Source organism: Megalops cyprinoides, chromosome 18 (genome assembly GCF_013368585.1).
Source record: "Megalops cyprinoides isolate fMegCyp1 chromosome 18, fMegCyp1.pri, whole genome shotgun sequence".
Lineage (NCBI taxonomy): Eukaryota > Metazoa > Chordata > Actinopteri > Elopiformes > Megalopidae > Megalops > Megalops cyprinoides.
In genome coordinates this window covers 17,374,383-17,393,362 of record NC_050600.1, presented here as the reverse complement: position 1 = coordinate 17,393,362, position 18,980 = coordinate 17,374,383, and the positions used below count along the sequence as shown (strand labels likewise).

The window sequence follows — 18,980 nt, the reverse complement described above, 5'->3', positions numbered from 1 at the left end:
CACAAACATGTTCCTCATTTAGCTACAAATAAACCAAATAGGTTGTACCAGGCACATAGTCGAATGTAAAGGATCAAGACTGGGTATAGAATACTTCATTATTATGCACTGAAAATGCTTCCAGGTGGACTCTGTCATGGGGGTTAAAATTATCATGAACATCAGCTCCGATAAATAAATATAAATAAACAGTTACTTTAATCATGCCCTATCAGCATAAAGTAATTTCTACCATATCCAGGCTCATGCATTTCAAAATTTTAATTCAGTTCGTTCAAAGTTTGTTTTTCCCATTTACTTCCAACCCATTTGCTTGTCCGATGAAATGTGAGGTTTATTTTGGCATCATTTCACTACTCTCTCACGCTACCATCACTATCTTACTTAAGAGTAATGTACCTTTCGCCCATATAGTTCGAAAAAAAAAAAAACGATGACCTTATTTAACCTAACCATTGTGTGATACGACCACAGTCACGTGTGTGACAGTCCTGGAAGAGAAGCCAGTACCTTGTTGCTGATGCGTTATCAAACACCCTGTGGTTTAAATGCACAGGCTATCATAAAACTCCCACGGGCGTACGTCCATATATTTAACGTCACAGGGAGACTGGTCTTCAGGGAGTGCAGACAACTCAGCGCCTCAAATCGGTCACGCCTGTACGTTTCTGGAGGAGGGTAAGCTTTGTGCACCGTTATCTTCAAAATCCATTGCGAGTTAGGTTCTACCCAAGCCTAAATGTAAATATTGCGGTTTGTTTAATGGCAAGATATTGAATGTTTTAGAGATCGTACACGTTTGTATGCAAAAAAAAGAGGGCTAAAACTATTTACTAAAATTATGACTAAGTCTGATATTTTTAAATAAAGCTTTTTTTTTGTGACGGAACAAAACTGAAAACGGAAGCAAAAAAGGTGACCACCAAATCGGTCGTTAAATTACCAAACCGTGTAATTTATAAGAAATCAGTATTCGATAAGACATTTTTGTCTCAATTTTGTCAATATTTTGTCATTCTGAAAATTGCATTCTGAAATAACTATATGCTTGCAACAGCCTGAAACATTCATACCCTGAAAATATACTTTTATGTGAAGTCTGTAGTAAATGGGAGAAAGTGCAACTTGTATAACTTGTTGCGTATCTGTGCGGTGAGTGACCTAGTGTTCAGAAACCTGTCCGTAACGCTTTTTAAAGGTATGGCTTCCTTAGATAGCATCTTAATCGGCCTCTAACCGATTTGTGCTATTCTCGTTGAATTGTTGATTCACTTGTTGATTATTGAATCAATGCATTATTAAAATATGTGCAACATTTTAAATCAATATGCTGTATTGGGCGTGGTGTTGTAAAAATGACAATATTTCTTCTGGTAAGCAATTTGAGCTTAGACCCTATAATGAAAATACTCGGTTCAAATGTTATTTACAAATTACCTTGTATATGTGCATTATAGGGCTACGCAAATATGCATATATTGCCCAACATCTCTGATATTTCTTTTCTTAGTGTTGTTCGTGTGCCCGTCGTCCCGTTTTAGAGCGTTGTTTCTAAAATGGTCTTATTTTTTAAAAGCACCTGAGTAAATACCCATGTATGTCTAATATAATTATTGTAATGATGTGCCAGTCTGAATAATAAGCTCACTGGTATAGCGACAGTAATATTAAGCCCATGATTGTCCTCATTTACAAATTTATTTAAGCAAAACGCAAATCTTTCCGTGGGGTCAATTCACAGGAGCAAATAACGCTGCAATTTGAGTTTGTGCCTTAATTAGGATACAGACTGAAAACACACACTTTTTAATTGAATTGAATAGTAAACTATGATTGTTAAATTATTTAGTCGTTACATTTTTGTTTTGACATTTCTCTTCCTTTCTAAACCGTTTCTAGTACTGCAGATAAGACAAAAATCACATAGTTTTGCTGAAGGCTAACATAGTTTGACATAGGGCTCAACATGTACTGTACAGGAATGTGTGCTTTCTGCCCCATAGACGGCTCAGAGCACCTGCAAATTTGCTCTCCCCTGCTGTGATGCCTGACCACCTTCAATGTCTACAAAGTGTGTAGTGCAGCAGTATCGCAGTTTTTATCTGAAATACCCTCCACTCTGCTTGTAACGTAATGTTGTGCAATGTTCTTTGTTTATTGAGGCCAGTGTTCTGAAAAATGACGGAACGATCCAATCACGTCAACATCGCCATGACAGAGGGCAGTCGCTCCAATGGGGCTTCCAAGGGTCAGGGAGGCACGATGAACTCTCCGCACGGCTCCACCGTCAGCTTCCACAACATCCAGTACAGTGTGGAACTCAAGAGCGGGCCCTTGTGCAAAAGGAAGGTCACTACTAAAGAAATCTTGGTAGACTTGAAGTAAGTGCATTTTCTCACTGTGACTGAAATTGAAAAAAATCATTTTTTGTTAAACTGTTATATGACATGTGCCAATCATCTTGAATTCAGTTGGTGATCTATAAAGTACAGAATTGAATGTGCCTGAGATCACAATATCCATATAATTTATAGGCTTTCACACAACCCCTCTGCCCCTGTTCCTGCTTGTGGGCTGCAAAACATTGATGTATTTTCTCAAATCCAAATTAGTCTTCATCTGTGTCATTTGACATGTGGTGAGTTTCTGCAGTCAATTGTTGGTCTCTGTGTCTAAAAATAACGCCAGTGTTTCCAGGGGAAGTAACCTTTCAAGTTTAATATTTTATTGTGATTATTAAAGGATGTTATTGAATCAAAGGAAGGAAACCTGTAGTTTATGAAGACCAGCTTGAGTTTTAGTTGTGAACTCCACCAGAATATTGTCGGCATGCCCAGACAAATTGCTTGCATGAATCTGAAATACTGTATATAAGGTAACAATTGTGGAATTTCCTTCAAAATATTTGTAATAGCTCAAGGCCCTAATGTCTTACCAAAGCTAAATACCACACCCTACCTGTTGGAAACAGAAATGTGGTGTTTGTAAATTTTGACTTATACTGATAACTGAATTTTTAGTCTCTTCCATTAGTGAACAATTACTGGAATTTTTTTTGCCAATCCCCAAAGTTTTGGTGGAATATATCAAGGTCATGCAGTAGATGTTTATAGAGAAAAATGTGTGAACATTTAACAGTTTTATCTTACAATTTATTTTAGTCTCATGGAAGTACTTCAGCCAGTTTAATTGTAATTACAGACCAAAGGAGCAGGTACTGGCCAAAACAAGCTTGCTCTGATGGTGAAAGTTGTAAGCACTGTCAAAGAAGAGTTAACCTTTATCTGCATGTATTTTGGGGGAACTTCTGTGGATTGAGTTCATGCTCCAAGAAAAAAAAACCTGACTGCTGGCCAGGGCTTCTGCTGGAATTGGGGTGTTTCTCATCCTGTGTTTTTGTAGCCACCCATCCCCCATTTCTGTTGTGTGAAAATATCATGTGTGATAATCAGCTTCAGAAAGCTCACTGTTCAAAGACACGCTATGACCTGTGGGTAGTGTTCCCCGTGGCATACGGAGGCTGAGATAAGTGTGCTCTCTGCCTCACTCTAAACACCAGCAGAACCCCCTGCCGTCTCCAACTCATTGTCTGAGATAAAAGCTGGCCGAGAAACAATGATATTTAGTGATTTGCACAATAATGTGTTAGCCAACTGTTTGATTGCTATATATGGAAGTTTTTCTATTGTCAGATATTTACCAAGAAAAAAAAAAATCCCAGGCCTTGGCACAACAGCATAGTGATTGAGGTAATGGCATTCCATTCTACTCTGGCCAATAAAACTGAGTATCCATTGTCAGGCTGGAGAGCAGGATCCTGATAGAACTATGTGCAAAAATGTGACAAAAGGCATGAGAGTTTAGAATCCAGAGAGCCTTTTCAGGGAACCATTGTAGGTGGTTGTGTTCCGAGTAGGTGTTGGTGATAAGCAGTCATATGCAAGTCATAAGGGATTTCCCAAGGATGAAGTGAAGTTTGATGCATCAGAATGTGTATTTCTCCTGTGAATTAATATGAATAAATTGAAGGAACACCAGTGCACTGACCTTCATGAGGTTTTGATGACAATTCCAGCAATTCAGCTGCTGTGCCATTTGAGCAATCTTAAAAATTCGATGATAATCTGGGCTGTAGCGGCGTGTTGTGTGTGTGCGTACTCTATAACGTAAAGGAAAATACTACTCACTACTCGGGTTGCAACTCGGGTTCTCTGAAAGGTGTATCCCTAAATTTGAGTAAAAAAATTTTTTACTCATTTCTAGGAACAAGCCTATAGTGAGTGGACTTTCAGCAGTAGAATTGTCTATGCTGATAATTAAGAGAGATTAACAGATACACGTTTATAGTTCTGCTTTTGTGGAATATTTCTCTGGACATAAAGCACTGAGAATTTTATGGGCTGAGTGAGACTGAACAGAAGGAGAGAGACAGCGAAAGGGTAAACCTGAGCTAAAAGGCTGTGACAAATTTCCCCCCGTCAGTAGTCACTGCCTACTAATTGTGCTTTTTATGTCCTGTAAGTCAGGCCATATGTGTTATGAAAGCCATTTGGAGTTTGGAGTCATAAATCCCTCAGACTTTATTGAACTTGTGTTATCATTAACAGAATGTGTGGGAGAGGTGAAGATCACGTTGCAGGCCACCATTGTCTGCCACTTCCTGCAACACTACAGCACGCGTGGAGATATTTTATCACCTGTTTTGTAACGCGATGTGTTCTGTAACTCCACAGCGTCTATACCTATTGTTGTACTCACGTGTGTCTCTGTCTTTTTTCCTCCCTGATCCCAGCCATAGGGATGGGAGATCATATATTTTCTGTCTCTGCTGCAGGTTCTGGGGGCATATAAATACTAGTGATAGGCTGTATAATCATCAAAAGTTAAAGTATGTCATAGTGTTTCTACTGCAGTACCAAAGTATAAGTGACAAACTTGTCATTTTAAACAGTGCTCACCCTTCTTTTTTATTTTATTGTGTTCACTCTCATAGCATTATTATACCATTGTGTATTTCACAATGGAATGACAAATTATATATTACAAGGAGATTGGAGATTTGTTTTAACTTCAAACCACCTGTTTTTACAACTGAAGTGCTTTAATGCTATGTGTTGAATAACTATCACAGATGCAATGAAGTGAAAATGAATCCGCTGCTAATGGGCACGCTTTATTTACGACTGGCATGGCTCTCAGTCATGCAGCACAATCCAGAACATGTTCAGAATGATTATCAAGGAAAGGCTCATTTCTTTGCCTTCCCCGTTTGTGGCTTCCCTTGCCACCTCCGAACGCAGGTCCCAAATGCAGGCTGCTAAATGCAGAATTAAACCTGCATCTACCATTTACCTGCTGTAGTTTGGAATCTTCTGTTTGCAGTATTCCATCAGAGCGCAACACAATAGCATTCCGCTAGTCTTGCTCTCTTTACTTCAATTTCAGAGCAGGCCAAGGAGAAGTGTTGAGATTTTCATTGAAAGTTTGTCTATATTTGGTGGTCCTGACCACACAGAACAACAAGCAACCGGATTTCCTCCTGGCATTAAACATACTTGACATTTCCCAGGGAAGAATACATCATTTCACACAAGTTTTCAGCCTTTGGTTCATGGTGTTAATTATATGCTATTAAGCATGGTTTCTTGGTTATAATCTCTTTTGTCGAACCATAGCACAGCCTGCCAGAAAGCAGAATTATGTGTAGTCATGTGATATGCTATACTCATAGACCTCTACTCATAACTTTTGTATGCGTAAATAACATCAACTGACAATATGTTATGTAAGTATATATATGTGTTGTGCAACTCCACGCAGCCAGAAAGATTAGCTGGCATTTTCTCTTTTGTGCGCGTGCTGTATGAATCAGCATTTTTTTGTCACTCTCTGAAGACAGTTTGAATTCTCCCTCCTTGCAATAGATTTTCATATCCTCAGAGTTCTACCTCTAAAATGTCACAGATTGTATCCTGTCAGTCAGCAGCAGTGGGTGATTAAATAACTCGCATTATCGATTCCAAAGACACGGAGTGTGACAGAGCTTGATAAGATTACAAAGTTAAGAATGAAGCCTATTAGATAAGGCGCTGGATAACAGTAAGCAGTCTGTTTAAGTGATAGTATCAAAACATTCAATTTTTCCATGATTAATTCATGTTGTGTGCAAATCTCATTTATGTAAGACTAATTGTTTATAGTTGTTTAGATCTGTGAATTTGCCATTGTTTCAGTTGCTCAGTTAAAATGGTCTTTAGTAGTTCCTGTATTAGAATTCTTTTTGAACAAAGTGTAAAGCCATTGTCAAAAGAAATCTGAGACTTCCCTTTTATTGAGTATTTATTGATACAGTTTGTTTTTAATACATAAAGATTTGGAAATCAGAATTTTGTGTTGGGGTTCATTCGCATAGTAATCATGTGGATTTTGATTGTCAAATGAATCATCCAGATTTTATTACTGAAAGCATTTGCTATTGAGATCTGTATAATTTTGGAGAAGTAATGCAATAGTTTCTTCAAAGCAAATACTGTTTTACCTTGTTTGGTTAAAAGATTCTGTTGTGGTTTAGATTAGTGATACTGACCAACAACTATTGCAGCATCTTCTGTTATTCAAAACTGCTTACTAATACTAAGATGAAAATGCTGCACCTTTCTCTGTATTGAGTTTAATGAATTGCTTTTCTTACAGTGGGATCATGAAACCAGGACTGAATGCTATTTTGGGAGCAACAGGAAGTGGAAAGTCCTCGTAAGTGTAGCTAAGTGTCATTCTTTGAGACAGCTGCGGTGATTCAGCAGAAATGAAATGGCGCAGATGGTTAGCTCATGGTAAACTATAAAAAATGATGTGAAGATTTCTGGGGCACATCTGATTTTTCTTTGAAAATAAAAAGCCATGCACATGGAAACTATATGGTAAGACATTGTAAACATGGGAGGGCATGTGGTGTCATGGTTACAGTGTTGAACTGGGCATGCAGTCATTCATTTGAACTCTGGGTTGCAGTACTTCTGTTTTATTCTGGACCAGCCTACCTCAGTTAACCAGTAAATTAGTTAATTAATATAATGCCACCTCAATAGTTGTGTCTGTAATAGACTTTCGGCTGTGCTTTAAGGTTCCTGGACGTCCTGGCAGCCAGGAAAGACCCTGCTGGACTGTCTGGAGAAGTACTGATTGATGGGGCCCCACAGCCACCAAACTTCAAGTGCCTTTCTGGCTACGTTGTCCAGGTTTGTGTAATGAAGAAAACCCTTAAGCATATCAAGCGCAACATTTGAGTCAGAACCATGAGTTTTGAAACTCGTCAGAGACTTTCAAAGCCAATGTGAATGATATTGTTTTTTGGTAAATTAACCACCTTTTGGTTTACTAGATAAATTCTGAAAGATTTGCTTCTTGAATGATCACTTGCTGTTAAATTGCATTTAGCATGACCTTTTTTTACCCCAATGCATTCTACATGCATCAGCAAATATGTTTTTATCAACTGATATTAGCAAAAAATGACAGTTCCTTGTTTCTGACAAATGCTTATTGAACTTGCCCACTTGCTGACAAGCAAGCTCAGTTCTTCCCTGCCTCCTCATCCACATTGGCTGTCCGTACTGAATGTGTGCTTGCTTGCACTCCACCAGGATGACGTCGTGATGGGAACTCTGACAGTGAGGGAGAACTTCCGCTTTTCGGCCGCCCTGCGGCTGCCCACCTCAGTGAGCGAGCAGGAGAAGGAGGAGAGGGTGAACCAGCTCATTAAACAGCTGGGTCTCACCAAAGTGGCTGACGCAAAGGTGAGGAATGGGATGGAAACATGGCACCATACCAGCTGATTATTTTAAAGAGAGTGCAGACAGTTGAAGTTGCACATAAATATTCAGGAGGAGAATTTTCAGACAATCCCTACGCGATTAACTGAACATAGACAAACGGGACCCATTCACAAGTATAAAGGTCCCACTCACCACTTTCTTTCCATGCCAATCTTTCACGGCTTCCCTCCTTCACCCCATCTCTCCCCTTCCTTTTCACCAATTATGATGTTCAAATGGAGGGTCAGCAATCTCCATCCTCTACAGGGTGCGATTCCTTCATTCGACTCCAAGCCAAATAAAAGTACTGCTATACCTATATCATCACAACCTTCAAGTTTTGATTGAGTGGAAGTTCATATCTGCTGATGAAACTATCATATCTTGATGTATGACTCAACAATTCTTAGGTCAACTTCAGTCTTCATGTATCTTGTTGCCTCTAGGATTTCTGTACCTGAAATATGACAGGCTTGTTCAGTGATTTCACATCCTCTGCTCTGTAGGTTGGAACCCAGATGATCAGGGGAATTTCTGGGGGTGAGCGAAAAAGGACCAATATTGGCATGGAGCTCATCATTGATCCCTCTGTGCTTTTCCTTGATGAACCAACCACTGGGCTTGATGCCAGCACCGCTAATTCTGTTCTTCTGCTGCTGAAGAGGTAAAACCTCTGCGTCATTCGGAGGACGTCAGTCAATCACCAGTGTCAAATTCAACTGATGGCCAATCCCAATAAACTGCCTAACAGGTTTACCTATCACTGTAGTCAAAGTGATATACAGTATTAGCCACTTGCCATCATTCACACAACATGTTAATCCATCTGCAGAGAGAAAGATTGGATTGTTCTCTAGGTAAAGTATGCCATTACTGACAAGCATGCAGTTGTTTTGATTAATTCACTTGTCATTGCAAGATACTGGCTTACCTGGCAGATGAAGAATTTAAATCAACCTTGTGTGCATGAATCTACAGAAGTCATGTCTGCTTTATTTATAAATAATAAGTACCCCAATTGCCCTCCAACTTACTGCAGCCTTTGCTATGTGGTTGCGCTGAGGGGAAAACTAAACCAATATGATGGATGAACTCTTGAATTTTTTTCTGTTATAAATGTAATTGGTGGTCTGTCTGTTCCCTGCATGTTGTGGTGACCATATTCAGACTAACATACAGGACAAACAGAACTACCTTGATTTACAGCCCCAGCTCATCCTACCTTTAACCTCGTATGTTATATATGTTGTTTCGTGCTTCCTCCTGTCCTCTCCTTCCTTCCTTCAGTAACAACACATGTGTGAGTCAACAGTACTGTTACTATGGACCTCCATAAACTGTGAAAGTGCACAAAGATACAGGAATGTGGTGATAAAAGAAAGAAACCATAAGCAACAGCGACATGAGGGTGTTGTCATATTGTCTGCACATAAGTATATATATATGAGTCTGCCAGACTGATGTAGTTAGCAGTATGCCTTATCTACAGAAATGCCAAGATTGACTCAGTCATGCAGCACATGGGTCTAGCCCAAGGGTCCACCTCTCAATTGAATAACTGGAATTCTTGGTGTGGTACAATTCAAAGCATGTAATGCATGCCTCATTCTTTAGAACAGGTGATACTGGTGTCTTTCATAAATAGTCTTAAGTGGTGAATAGAGCCATACTGCCTCTCAACATTTCAACGTACAACAATCACAGGTAAATTTAACCTGACAGGCTGTTTTTACGAATGCTTGGCAGGCATAATTTCAACATCTCACACCTCTGGGCACGCAAGGTACAACCCAAACAAAGACAATCAATTACATCACTGTATTTGTGTCGGTGGGAAAAGGTGTGAATGAACTGTCATGAATGGTTATGTCACTCAAGTCGTCATTCAGAACTTCTGGTAACCAGCTCTCTATCTGCGTTCTGCTTCCCTGCTAGAATGGCCAGTCATGGACGTACCATTATCATGTCCATACACCAGCCCAGATACTCCATATACCGCCTGTTTGACAGCCTCACCCTTCTGGTCAGCGGAAAGCAGGTTTTCCATGGGCCTGCCGAGGAAACTCTAGATTACTTTGCTAACATTGGTGAGTTTTAATAGTACTCTGTGCACTTCCTTTGTCTGATTACCTTGAGTTATGTCTTGCTTTTGTAATACTATCTGTATTACTAAGAGCCACGAACAGAATAGATTATATGTACACAAATCATGTTAAAAGGCACGTGTTAGTGATTCAAAGGTCAAGGCAGGATTAATGATACGGTAACTGAAATGTACTGGCTTTTTGTACTGTGTTTCAGGTTATGCCTGTGAAGCCCATAACAACCCAGCTGACTTCTTTCTCGATGTTATCAATGGAGATTCAACAGCAGTTGCATTGTCCAAAATTCAGAACACAGAAGGTGTGGCTTGTAAAAGTCACATAGGGTGATTTTGCTGACCCAGGTTTCTCACCCATATGTGACCATGTTGAGCAGGCCTTTGAAAAAAGCGTCCTGTTATTGTTTTACTGTCCACCTTCACACATAGCCCTCATGTTTTTATCCATGTGCTCCAGGTCAGAAAGTCTTTGCATTAGAGTATATTCTCATCAGTTAATCAGTCAATCAGTGAAATTTGGTTTAGCGTGCTATTCTGTATAAAGGGAAGGTTGTACAGTGACTTTCCTGTGAACAGTGTCATAGATAGATAGAGACTTAACCTAAAGGAATTACACCAATTCTAGAGCAGTAGAAAGTACATCATCTGGAGTGATGGAAAAGGAATCAATGAGATGTTACCTGACAGTTATTTGCAGGAAGAGATACTTACAGGGGCAGCAGTGTAGCTTAGCAGTAAGGAGCAGGACTCATAACTGAAAGATTACTGGTCTGAGTCCCTGCTGGGGCACTGCTGTTGTACCCTTGGGCAAGGTACTTATCCCAAAATTGCCTTAGTAAATGTTCAGCTGTATAAATGGATAAAATTGTAATCTGTGTAAGTTGCTGTGGATAACAGTGTCTGCTAAATGACAATGATGTAATGTAATGTAAGATTGTATACTCCTGAAGGAATTTCAAAAACCTCGTAATTGTTGGTTAGAAAATAAGTAGAAAATGTTTCTGTTTTATTTGATGTTTTGTTGGACCCTCTTTCACAGACCCAGACTTTGAGGAGAGCAGCAGCTCCAGGCAGAGTATTGAGGAGCGTCTGGTGGAGGAGTACAGGAAGAGTACATACCACAGAGACACCCAAGCTGCTCTGGAGAAGATCCTCAAGGGCAAGCAGTGTGCCACCCGGCCCAAGTCGCGCACCATCACCTACAACACCTCCTTCACTCACCAGTTCAAGTGGGTGCTGAAGAGAACTTTCCGGAACCTGCTGCTAAACCCCCAGACTTCTATTGCTCAGGTACGCCCTTTGTCATGGGTTTGATGGGAAAGATGCATCGGCTCTGTGATTTACAGTGACAAGACTGTGTATTTGTTTTAATTGCTTACCAGGAAGTTTTGTCTCAAGCATGTCACCTTCATTTTGTTACTGCTCTCTTTCTTGATGTTGGAGGCAGTTTCATTTGTCCATTAATTGGTTATGGTTTGATAATATTGTCAAAAACCTTTTTAAGTGACATCATGATGTCATCAACATTATGAACATTTTCACTGACTGTAAGTAATGGTCAGCGAATTGTTTGGCTATTCCCAGTATGTCTGAAAATCATCTGAAGAAAAATATTTCAGCACTAAAGGTCAAGTTACTGTTTTGGACAGAATGCTTCGAAATGTTTAGCAGCCTGTCACACCGATCCCGATAAGACCTTTCAGACGTGCTGTGAAAAAAGGAAATGCATGTGCTATTGTGAGTGACCTCATGACAGGGCTTAACCATGCTAGTGACTTTAGGCTAATCAGGACTCTTTTCCATGGACCCTTTGCCTCCGCAATCCACTTTTAACTGGGAAACTTTTCCTACTCATTAGTGACAGATTGCGATGAAATGCCATCAAGAGGACTCACTTTAAGGTTTATTAAGTACTAATTGGCACCAAATAATAATCCCCAGCTTAGGAAAGCAGCTTTTGTGACCGCCGCGACCCTGATGTTGCCTCCGCCGACAGGATTTGAAGTGATATATCTCACCCAGGCCGCTGGCCACTAAAGGTCTTAGCGCCGGTGAGGGCCATCACATGATGGCATCATGACCCCCGAAGCACTTCCACATGAAGAACTCTGGGAATCAGGAGGAAAGAGGCTTGACCTCACCAGCTTAGCCTTTTGCTCTGAGAGCCATTTGCAGGCCAGGTATCCCTGTGCTAATCGCTTAATCGCGCCTTTAAGTAAGGCCATTGGTCGCTGCCTGGCACACTGACCAGATGACACTGCTCTCATTGGAAGAGAACAAGAGGAGAAAGTGAGCTTTTGAGAAGATCTCAGTGGGTCTTCAATTCAGACTTGGTCTTAAAATGAATGAATGTATAAATGAAATGCATTTTTTATAGTGCCTGTCAAGGATCTTAGTGCACTTTATGGTGGTGTCCATGGAGGAGGTAACTACAAAGCGTTTAAAATTTAGGCATAGTTTCATCCCTGGGTTGCTGAATCTGTCTGTGTCAAGGTTATAACCTGCATAGGGTGTGTGGTGAAAGGCGGATAAAGGTTGGATAAAGGATGAAGGTTGGATATGAATAAAGTTGTCAGACTTTATCCCTCTAGGAAGCTCATGCTTCTTGGTTTTGTCTGTGTCTGGCTCATACCCTAACCCTAACCTCTACTCAACCATTATTCTTTTTTTTTCTCTTTTTTACTGTTTGTGAAAGTGTGTGTATGTTACTATGCATTTTGGGAAATTTACTATTGAGAATTTATATGGCTAATTAACTATCTGGACTAATTAAGTCAAGAGAATTGGTTGGAACAAAAATCACAATACATACGACCATCAAAAACTGATATGACATCCCTGGTTAACATCCTGTAGTGGAACATTCCTAGTCACCAGAAGAGTGAATTGTAACTGTTTTAAAAACTTTTTTGACTTCTATTTATTTTTTAGAGTGTAGATCCAGTAGCTTAAATAATTGCTAATTGCAAACTGTCATGTACTTTGAATGATTAGTCCTCACTGCCACAGTGCTTTTCTGTTGTTTTTGGAAATGTCTCATGTCTCTATAGAAATGAATATGTATGACTCCGTGCTGCTTTTTTACACTCTTCATTAGGTGGCAGTGACACTCTTCCTGGCCCTCATAGTGGGAGCGATATTTTTTGGCGTCAAAGCTGACCAAAGTGGAATACAGAACCGGTAATTCATGAATGAATCCTTTCAGAATTTCTAACTGATTTACAGTGGAAGGAGGGGTCTTTAAAATGGTGCAGCAATCTGGCACCAGAGGACTCCCTACACCATAGCCTGTGCTGTACTTGTGGAGGAATTTTCTCCAGGTTAAGTGTGTGCTGCGCTTACAGGATGGGAGCTCTGTTCTTCATCACCACCAACCAGTGCTTTGGGTCTCTGTCTGCTGCTGAACTCTTCATCACAGAAAGGAAACTCTTTGTGTAAGTCATGTTCATTTAATTCCTGTTCATCTCATCCAATGGGGCTTTCCCTCAGATGTCACAGTGCTTTACAGAGATTGGGTCTGGGCACATCAATTATGCTCCACCGCCATTTCATTCCATTTCAATAGGTATACAGTGTGTGCATACAGCTATTAAGCAGGTGGATAAAATGTCAGGGGGGTGACTGGGACACAAACGCGGACCACGTGATTTTCAGGTTCCGGGCGTTTATTGAAAACGGCAGGCAGTAGAACGATCAAAGACAGGCAGGGTTCAAAACACAGAGAAGCAGTCCGGGGGCAAATCCAAAGTCGGGGAATCGGACCAGACAGAGTCATGAACCAGGCAGGCGAGAAATCAGGCGATCGAGTCCAGGCGGCAGGCAGAATCGTAGTCGGGATGCAGGCAGGAAAAGCGGCAACGTCAAAACACAGGAACAAACTACGGCGGGGACGAAACGGGTCGAAACACTGAAACGAACTAGCAACAAGACAGAGACACGCAGGGAAGATATAGGGCTGGGGTGACAACGAGATGGGATGCAGGTGAAGGCGATGGGGCAATCAGGCGGGCGGAGACCAGGCGGGGAGCGGGGCGGGGCTGGAACACAAGGAAAACAAAAAGCACATGGACAGGGAAAAACAAAACACCGCAGCTAAGGGGGCGGAGCCCTGAAATAAAATAACTTCTTTTGCACAATGTTTGATCAGTAAAGGTTTGTTTGTTTACAGTGTTACAGTTAAATGCTGTTTTTTTTCTGTTCCACAGGCATGAGTATATCAGTGGCTACTACAGGGTATCGGTATATTTCCTCTCAAAGATCTTGTCTGACATCATCACCCTTCGAACCATTCCTGCCATAGTCTTCAGCTGCGTGGCTTACTTCATGATCGGTGAGAAATAAAATGCTTTTTCCTCTTTACATTATTAAGTGATTAAATGTAAGCCATATTCCTGGGTCTGAATGGTAAATAACTCGTTTTGCCTTATTTGCTGGGTCCAGTAAAAGGTAAGATGAGTGCAATCACAGATGGCAGTGCCCCACCTCATGGTTAAAATCGGTCGCTGCATCGCCATGATGCAGAGAGACGGACAGTAAAACACCTGGCAAGTGGAGTCAGATGCAGGGTTGCGGGCTATCCGTGACAGCGAGTCCCTCTCATCCGCGTGGCTGCATCCTCGCAGGGTTTAAGGCCGCAGTCTCGTCGTTCTTCATCTTCATGCTGTCGGTGGCCCTGGTGGCGTACACTGCCACTGCCATGACGATGGCCATCTCTGCTGACCAGACGGTTGTGGCCGTGGCCAACATCTTCATGACCATCAGCTTTGTGTTCATGATGGTGAGTCTTTTCTTCAGGAGAAAGGCATATACTGTGTATCCACATTTTAGAATAATAGTAAAGCCATCAAAACAATGAAATAACACAAATGGAATTATGCAGTGCCCAAAAAGCGTTAAACATGTATATATGTTTAACACTTATGCTGTATGTATATGTGTATATATACATATATATGTGTGTATAAAAACCTGATCCAGTTAGATTCATGTCCAGAATCTGATCTGCTCTGTGTTTCTCTATTTTAGATCTTCTCAGGCCTCCTGGTGAACCTGCCCAGCATTATGGACTGGCTTGCCTGGTTTCAGTACTTAAGTATCCCTCGCTATGGCCTGACTGTAAGTATTGGACAGAATCATTAACAAATCCTGAAATATCCCCAATTTCTTGCTCTAGGTTAAACAGTTGCAATCTGCTGTAGGTCTTTTAGTCCTAAATGTTTGTTTTTAATCAGGCTCTTCAGATCAATGAATTTGTTGGGCTGACTTTCTGTGACACCTTGCCGACTCGTCCCACCTCTTTCCCTGGACTGGACATCTGCAACATCACCTTCCCAGGCGTGACGTAAGAAGCACCTCTTAAATGTTCAATCTATTAACATGTCAGCCAACACAGAGTCACTGTGAACATATCCCTGAGGTTTGTTGTGATGTTTTAATTCAGGGTTGTGGTTGTTCTAGCAAGTGATGTGAAATGTATCCAAGGAATATACATTTAGTGCCATCTACTGGGCAATGTATGTACTAAATCTGCTTTATGGATCTTGGTCAATCTTGGTACTTGGTCAATTAAAGATCAGACAGGGTCATTGAAAGCATGCATCTTTATGGAAACATGTCACTTCTGCTTCATGCAATAAATACAGTAATTAGTACTTTTGGGGTACTGAGTGATGATGATTCCTCTATTTAATTCCCAGGTGCACAGGTGAGCAGTTTTTGGAAAACCAAGGAATCACGTACACAACATGGGGGCTGTGGCAGAACCATGTTGCCCTGGTGATAATGACGCTCATTTTCCTGACCATCGCCTATTTGAAGCTGCGCTTTATTAAGAAGTTCACATAGATACAGCAGTTATGTATTTAACCATTTGTGTTGTTGTTGTTCCTGGTTATTAAAAACAAGATAAACTGATGATCACTGTATGCTTTACAATCATCCATTCACCAAAGTATGCTTTCAGTATTTTTCGCAAATGGCCCTTGCATAGATAGCGACTGCTTTCATGAAGCAGCTCTAGGTAGGATAATAAGAAGTCAAAAACCTTATGCAATGTCATGAGTCTGAGTGTTAATTTTCCATAACAAAGATGTTCATGTGCCATATTTTCACCTGTGTTATTGCAGTATTCTTGCAGCTTCTCTTTATTCAGCGTTTGTAAATATGTATTTATGATTGATGTTTGTAATAGTGCCATGTTTTTAGTTGAATAACTAGCATAAATATCTAAACTGAGTCAGTTCACTGTTATGATGACCATTTAAGAACATTTATAAAGTTTCTTTTTTTACAAATGATTATTAACCATTCTTTCTATTGCACATTCTGAAATAAATGACTTGATCTTTTATAAAGTGGAGTTTTCTCATGTTCTTGAGTCCTGTTTGTATTCTTGCCTCCAGCGCTGGCCTCCTGAGCCCTTTGTTCAAATGAAGGGTACCCTCAGATCATGACAGAGAGGTAGCTTCAACCTCAGTTTTAAGTAAAGCTATTCTTTCTGCTTCCATTTTCATTACATTGCATTTTCTTATCAGACGATCTTCTTCAGAGCAACTTACATGGCTTTATGTTAGGTATTTATACAGCTGGAAATTTACAGGAAATTCAAGTAAATTACCTTTCCTGAGGTGACAAAAGCAATCAAGGGGTACTTGGCAATCAAACTGACAGCTGACAACCTCTTAAATGTTCAAAACGTGCTCCTTAACCACTAAATCACACTACACAATCATTTGCAGTTGCTGAAGGCAGGACTGATACTTGCAGTTCTTTTATTCGGTCCAAAGATGGGGCCAGACTTCATCAATGCAAAGGGACTGCAAGCCTTGGCTCTGTTTCTTTTGAATTTGGTCATATATGATTCTGCACGTGAAGCCTCTGCCTCCCATCAGTGTGGTTCATTTAAACTTCAAACAGGCATACGTGAGCAATTGGACCTATTTTTCCTTTCTCGTTGAGAAGCTGGTCCAACCGTGGGCCAACCACATCAGTACTAGTCAGTCAATTCTGACCGATTGATCTGCAGGGGACTCACCCATGGACATTATACCATTCGTATCACAGGGAAAGAAACACCACAAAGTGGCTTTGTAATTGTTAAAAAAATCTGTTGCTCAGTCTAGGGCTGTTTAGCGCCAGAGACTACACAGTACCACCTGCTGTCCTGCCCAGTTTTCTTACCAATATTGGTTACATATATTGCTGTGGAGACTGCAATACATAAGTACTGTAAGACAGCCTGCAGAAAGGCATCAACATCAAGAGAAATAATTATTTATAATTCATCTTTTTTCTCCTGCAGTCAGATTGAGTGAGCTTTGTCTGATACAGAGATGAAACATAATAACTTTTCCCCGGTGAATGATGAAACTGCATCAGCCTGGAAAGAAACTAGGAAAGAGGCGCTGCAGTGGAAACAGTTTGCTGATGCAGAAACACTCTCCACACTCAGGAAAATAATCCCCACTCTGTACTCTGAACAGTGAAAAGCCGGCAGATCATTTTAAGAAAGATCCATGGCAGTACATGAATCCATAAACACTGTGTGCAAAACAATCAAGCTTCACTCCTTCAGGCCTGAGCTGCTGTTTATGTTGTTTATATTGATAGAGGATTACTGCAGAGGCAACATGGGATATAAAGCACACATGAAGACCAACAGTATGATACGTACTGGTTAAAGAACTGGGCTGGAGTGTGAGCAATACACTGTAATTAAATAATGCCCTCTCTCCACCTCAGCTGATGTGTGGAGGGCGTTCTGACTGCTGGTGCATCACCAAGATGCATGCTGCATTAGTGGAGGTTGAGGGGAGTCCTCACTGTAAAGCGCTTTGAGAACCTTGAAAGGCACTATATAAACATGATGGATGATTATTATTAAGCTCTTGCCCAAGGCTCAGTATTGCCCCATTGAATATCCAGCTGCATATATGAATAAAAAGGGATAGTGTAAGCCTGGGCGCAAGCAAAGCAATTACATTGTCATAAGATGCACTCAATTTACAGGAAACCAAAGAGAGGCCCTGCAAAGTGTACCATGCTAAATAATTTAGTGAATTAATGATCACCTTTGTGGTAGAATTCGGTCTGTCCCATTGCATTTTTGGGTTTTGTTTCAAGTGTGTCTCATGAAAAGGAGGTCGTTTTTATTGACTGGTATCTCAGCTAAGATAAGATAAGCCCCGCTGTTTGTTCACAGCTGAAGCAAAACCTTTCCTTCCACATGGATATGTCCCTCCCATTCAGTTCTCTCATTAGTGTTTTTCTCTTTCTGTTGTGTCCTTTCTGCTGTTGTGTGCTGCTGTGTCACCTTGTGTGTCCCTTCCCTGCACTCTGGCTCTGACCCGCTTTGTCGTTGTATGCTTGCTCATTTACTGACAGTGAGGTGTACAAACTGAAAAGCCAATCACAGACAGCAGGAGCACATTCTGTTCTGACACAGACCACGTACTTGAGTGTACTAACCGCAGACCTCCTCACAGTGAAAGAACCTGTATGTATAAATAATTACAGATGAAATCTTCTGAACTTCAATTGTGTGGGGAAACTCCCCATTTTTCATCAGTCCAAAGCTATACATTTACTCCCCACTGGCTCTGAACAGACCTGAAAACATAGCTCATATTCTTTTTTCACTTGGAGTGCTTTCCTAAACTGCTTTAGGACAGTACTTTTCAGACTGGTGCTATACGTTTCAGATTTCAGTTGACAGGATTTTTCTTTGTGGTCCTTTCACCATTGCAGGCAAATACAGCAATAAAAATGTAATAATGTCTGTCATACAATTAGTTTGAAAGGAAAAAGTAATCTAGGCATATACACTACGGAATTATGCAAATTACTTAAATGCACTGGCCTTAAATGCATTGTTGCATTTTTGTTTTAATAATTAAAATCATTTCGGTAATACTTTGTTAAATCTATTATTACAGAGCATTGTCTTCATCCATTCTTCACACCTTCATAATGAATTATGATAACCCACAATATATGATTTGAAAATCTGCATAATGTACTAGGATAAAGAAGACATAAGGCAATATGCACTCCATAGATGTTCATAT

The 18,980-nt window shown here is 40.5% G+C and overlaps 1 protein-coding gene across 2 annotated transcripts; it reads left to right on the top strand.

Annotated features, from left to right (window-relative positions):
* The first annotated feature begins 548 nt into the window (after positions 1-548).
* Positions 549-15,759, top strand: abcg2a (ATP-binding cassette, sub-family G (WHITE), member 2a). 2 transcript variants are annotated; one of them, XM_036551235.1, is made up of 16 exons: positions 549-678; positions 2,168-2,381; positions 6,694-6,753; positions 7,124-7,238; positions 7,644-7,796; positions 8,321-8,478; positions 9,750-9,901; positions 10,116-10,217; positions 10,955-11,205; positions 13,013-13,095; positions 13,260-13,349; positions 14,121-14,245; positions 14,538-14,692; positions 14,941-15,030; positions 15,147-15,256; positions 15,612-15,759. In XM_036551235.1, the coding sequence occupies exons 2-16, from the start codon at positions 2,179-2,181 to the stop codon at positions 15,757-15,759; spliced, it is 1,995 nt and encodes a 664-aa protein (XP_036407128.1). In that variant the 5' UTR covers positions 549-678; positions 2,168-2,178. The 2 variants fall into 2 exon arrangements, with proteins under 2 accessions (XP_036407128.1, XP_036407127.1); XM_036551234.1 differs by having other exon boundaries at positions 2,163-2,381.
* Positions 15,760-18,980: the final 3,221 nt, after the last annotated feature.